This window comes from Chiloscyllium plagiosum, chromosome 40 (assembly GCF_004010195.1).
Source record: "Chiloscyllium plagiosum isolate BGI_BamShark_2017 chromosome 40, ASM401019v2, whole genome shotgun sequence".
Lineage (NCBI taxonomy): Eukaryota > Metazoa > Chordata > Chondrichthyes > Orectolobiformes > Hemiscylliidae > Chiloscyllium > Chiloscyllium plagiosum.
In genome coordinates, this window is record NC_057749.1 from 3,221,867 (window position 1) to 3,226,483 (window position 4,617).

At 43.6% G+C, this 4,617-nt stretch overlaps 1 protein-coding gene across 3 annotated transcripts in view; it reads right to left on the reverse strand.

Moving 5' to 3' along the window:
• The window catches only part of LOC122542460 (deoxyuridine 5'-triphosphate nucleotidohydrolase, mitochondrial-like), a 35,410-nt gene that overhangs the window by 16,785 nt on the left and 14,008 nt on the right, over positions 1-4,617 (reverse strand). For 2 of the 3 annotated variants that reach the window (XM_043680178.1, XM_043680180.1), the window contains exon 2: positions 55-190. In XM_043680178.1, coding sequence (XP_043536113.1) covers positions 55-190 — 136 coding nt within the window. Of the gene's footprint in view, positions 1-54; positions 1,600-4,617 lie in introns of those variants that run through there. The other variant, XM_043680181.1, reaches the window with a different exon arrangement.

Here is a 4,617-nt window from a genome sequence, read left to right on the forward strand (position 1 = left end):
GGGGGAGTGAGGGGGAGAGGGGGACGCGGGGGGTGGGGGGTAGGGGCCGCTCACCTGTAAAGGTCGAATCCCGCCGCTCGCTCCGAGCCCCTGCTCGGGGGCCGCGCGTTGTCGCTGAGCCGCGCGAACCGGAGCCGCTGGACACCGTCCTCCCGGGGCCGCTTGGCCGGAGACACCGCGGGGCTGGAGGCTTCAGAGCACGGCATTGTCCCGGAGTGAGACAGGCAGAGAGTCAGAGACAGAGACAGAGAGTGAGACAGAGACAGACAGAGAGAGTGAGACAGAGAGTCCGGCCGGGGCTCGGGGGGCGGGGCTCGCGCTCTGTCACTCCGGAGGGAATTCTCTGTAATTTCCCGCCACAAAGAGCCCGCCAAAGCCCCGGCCAATCACAGCGCACCAGGCCAAAACTTGGCCAATCAACTGCCTGTTAATGAACACTATTTCATCCAATCATATTTGTTTGTTCGCCTTGAAACCCCACCCCCCCCAATCATTGGATCAGTTTCTGAAGAACTCTAGATTGGAATTAAATTAATTAATTCAATAAAAATGAATTAAATTAATTTGAATTAATGACATGACACTCATTCAGAGAGTTAGAAGAGAAACGATGGACCAAAAGGTCTCCTCCTGCATAATAACAATTCTTTGATTCCCAGTTTACTTCCAAAACTCTTGCTTGTGTCCCAACACTCACCATTACCTCTCCCTACCGAGGCTCCTGGTTGAGCACACACCTCAATTTTAAATTCCTGATCCTTGTTTTCAAATCCCTTCACAGCCTCGGTCCTCCCTGTTTCTGTACTGTAGTACCATCCGGCCTCTTACTCTCCTCCAACTCTGCTCTCGAGTATGATTTGAATCATTCCACGATTAGTAATATGCCTTAAATTAATTGACCAGAGCCTGGAACCATTTCCCTAAAACCTAGCCCTTCCTAAACTATAGGTCACCTGCCTGAATCTCTTCATCTGTGGCGTGGTTGGAAATATTGTTTCAGACATTTCACCCCATTAAGATGTGCTGTTTAAATGCACATTGTTGTTAACTTGGGACTTTGAATTGCCTGACTATTAGTGTCTGAACTTCAGCTGGTGTTGGTATTCCAAAATTTGGCGAGTTATTTTAACAATGACTTTACACTAGTTCTCAACTTAATAAATCATATCTATGATGTTAAAACCACACACATCAAGATAAACATCAGCTGTGCCTGGTGGACCATCAACTTGGTAAAGGTGCTCTATGGTGTGCTAGTCTTCCAGTGCAGTGAGCAGCTTTTGACTGATTGTTGCAGACAAGCACATTCTAACATCCAGGTCTGGGCGCTGGGGGAAACCGTGAAATTTGGGGCAGCCAGTGCAGATGGGAAAGACCACTGACTAAGGATCTTTCAATCATAGTCTACGAGGGGCTGGAAACTGGAGAACCCCCTTGGGCTTTGTGTATTACAAAGAACGTACATTGTTAATCAAGTGTATTGACAATTTATCAAGGCACCCCAGGTTAAAACATGATACATAAAGAATGGAGAGTTTGAGTTTTAAGAAGAGGCTGAGATTTTTTTCACTGGAATTTAGGATGCTCAGGGGTGACCTTAGAGGTTTATAAAATCATGAGGGGCATAGGTAAGGTGAATAGCAGGTGTCTCTACCATAGGGTGAGAATTTCAAGACTAGGGGTTATGATTTTAGGGTAAGAGGAGAAAGATTTACAAAAGATATAAGGGACATTTTTTTTTACAAAGAGTGATCCATGTGTGGAATGAACTTCCAGAGGAATTGATAGATGCAGGTACAGTTAGTGTTTAAAAGACATTTGGATAAGTACATGAATAAGAAATGTTTGAAGGGATATGGGCCAAGCGCAGGCAGGTGGGACTAGTTTAGTTGGGATTATGGTCAGAACAGACTGTTTGGACCGAAGGGTTTGTTTCTGTGCTGTACAACTTTGTATTGATTATACGTTCTATAACTTCTGCCATCAGGCTGTATGCCTGGTGTGGAGTGTATTTGGTAATTATTAATTCTATTAAAATCGAATCAGGTGGAACATGTTGTTTTAGGCTTTTGAATTTTCTTGCAAGCTTTGTATTACTACTGGACTGCTAATTCAGGAAATTATCTGGGGATTGGGTTCCGGGTTCCAAACCAACCATGGTAATTGGTGGAATGTGAATTCAGCAAAAATCTGGAATTAAGAGTCTAATGATGATTTATGAAACCATTGTCAATTGTTAGGGAAAACGCACCTGGTTCACTATTGTTCTTTCGGGCCTACATGTGAGTCCAGACTCACAGCAATGTGATGACACTCAACTGCCCTGCACATGGCAATAAATGCTGACCTAGCCAGTGATGCCCTCATCCCATGAATAAATAAATAAAAATTCAGTTGAAACATTTTGTAATGTCTTGTTTAAAAATGTTATGAACAAAGCATAATTTTTAGGGAAAATAATTTATTAAAACACATATCTCAGGCTGGTGACTGATGACTTTCCCAATTTCCTGTATTGTCTACACTCTAGCAGACATGTTAACCTTTGGTTGATCCCTTAAGTTAAGGAGCGAGGTTTAAGGATCATGCTGTATCTGTGTTACTGAGTTATTTTTCATTCCTTTTCATTGACTTAAATCAGAGCAAACACATTTTGTAAAACGCCAATTAGGATGACAAAGTAAGACTAAAATTGTTAGAAAAAGTATCCCTGAGAAAACAAATGCCAAATCATCAATTTAACACAAAAGAATTATTAAATTAGAATGTGGTTTCTCCTGTTTAAGATGCTCTACAATCAGCAAACACCACATCCTCCTCCTTCAGTGACAACAAGGTGCAGACAAAGTAACAGAAGAATTAGAGAGAACTGAATGGCCTATGGATGGTTGGGTCTGCCAACCCAAGCAATCATAAGTCATTGGATCTGAAGTAGGCCCTTTGAGTTCGTAATCCTCAAACTTTATTTCCCTGCCTTTTCGCCATGTACCTCGATTCCTTATTGATTAAAAATCCATCAAGCACACTGAATGACCCAGTCCTCGATGGTAAAGAATTTCAGATTCGCTATCCCCAGAGAATAAATTCATCATCTCTGTCCTAACTTAGCAGCCCCTTTCCCAAAAGGGAAAGAAAAATTTGGAAATGACACAGATTCTCTAAATCATCTTAAATACCTCAAAATTGATCTCCAGTAAAAACAGTTTATTTCTTTCCAACTTTTTTTTAAAACATAGAACAAGACAGGATAGGAACAGGCGAGGAATAGGGAGAGAGAGGAGTTGAACACGTGGCTACAGGGATGGTGCAGGAGGGAGGGTTTTGGATTCTTGGAGAATTGGGGCTCTTTCTAAGGTAGGTGGGACCTCTACAAGCAGGATGGTCTTCATATGAACCAGAGGGGTACCAATATCCTGGGGGGGAAATTTGCTAAGGCTATTGGGGTGGGTTTAAACTAATACAGCAGGGGGATGGGAACCAAAATTGTAGTTCGAGTATTGAGAGTAGGGAGGTCCGAAATTAAGTTTCAGGGACACAAGATGGCACCAGCAAGCAAGAAGTTGGTTTGAAGTGTGTCTACTTCAATGCCAGGAGCATCCGGAATAAGGTGGGTGAACTCGCAGCATGGGTTGGTACCTGGGACTTCGATGTTGTGGCCATTTCGGAGACATGGATAGAGCAGGGACAGGAATGGTTGTTGCTGGTTCCAGGATTTAGATGCTTCAGTAAGAACAGAGAAGATGGTAAAAGAGGAGGAGGTGTGGCATTGTTGGTCAAGGACTGTATTACAGTTGCAGAAAGGGTGTTTGGGGACTCGTCAACTGAGGTAGTATGGGCTGAGGTTAGAAACAGGAAAGGAGAGGTCACCCTGTTCGGAGTTTTCTATAGGCCTCTGAATAGTTCCAGAGATGTAGAGGAAAGGATAGCAAAGATGATTCTCGATAGGAATGAGAGAGACAGGGTAGTTGGGACTTCAACTTGCCAAATATTGACTGGGAACACTATAGTATGATTACTATAGATGGGTCAGTTTTTGTCCAGTGTGTGCAGGAGGGCTTCCTGACACAGTACGTAGACAGGCCTACAAGGGGCGAAGCCACATTAGATTGGTACTGGGTAATGAGCCCGGCCAGGTGTTAGACTTGGAAGTAGGTGAGCACTTTGGTGATAGCAATCACAATTCTGTTATGTTTACTTTAGTGATAGAAAGAGATAGGTGTATACCACCGAGCAAGAGTTACAGCCAGGGGGAAGGAAATTACAATGTGATTAGGCAAGATTTAGGAAGCATAGGATGGGGAAGGAAACTGCAGGGAATGGGCATATTAGAAATGCGGAGCTTATTCAAGGAAAAGCTCCTGAGTGTCCTAGATAAGTATGTACCTGTCAGGCAGGGAGGAAGCTGTAGAGTGTGGAATCTCTGGTCAAGAGGAAGAAGGATGCTTATGTTAGGATGAGATGTGAAGGCTCAGTTAGGGCGCTTAAGGGTTACAAGGTAGCCAGGAAAGACCTAAAGAGAGAGCTCAGAAAAGCCAAGAGGAGACATGAGAAGTTGTTGGTGGATAGGATCAGGGTAAACCCTAAGGCTTTCTATAGGTATTTAAGGAATAAAAGAAT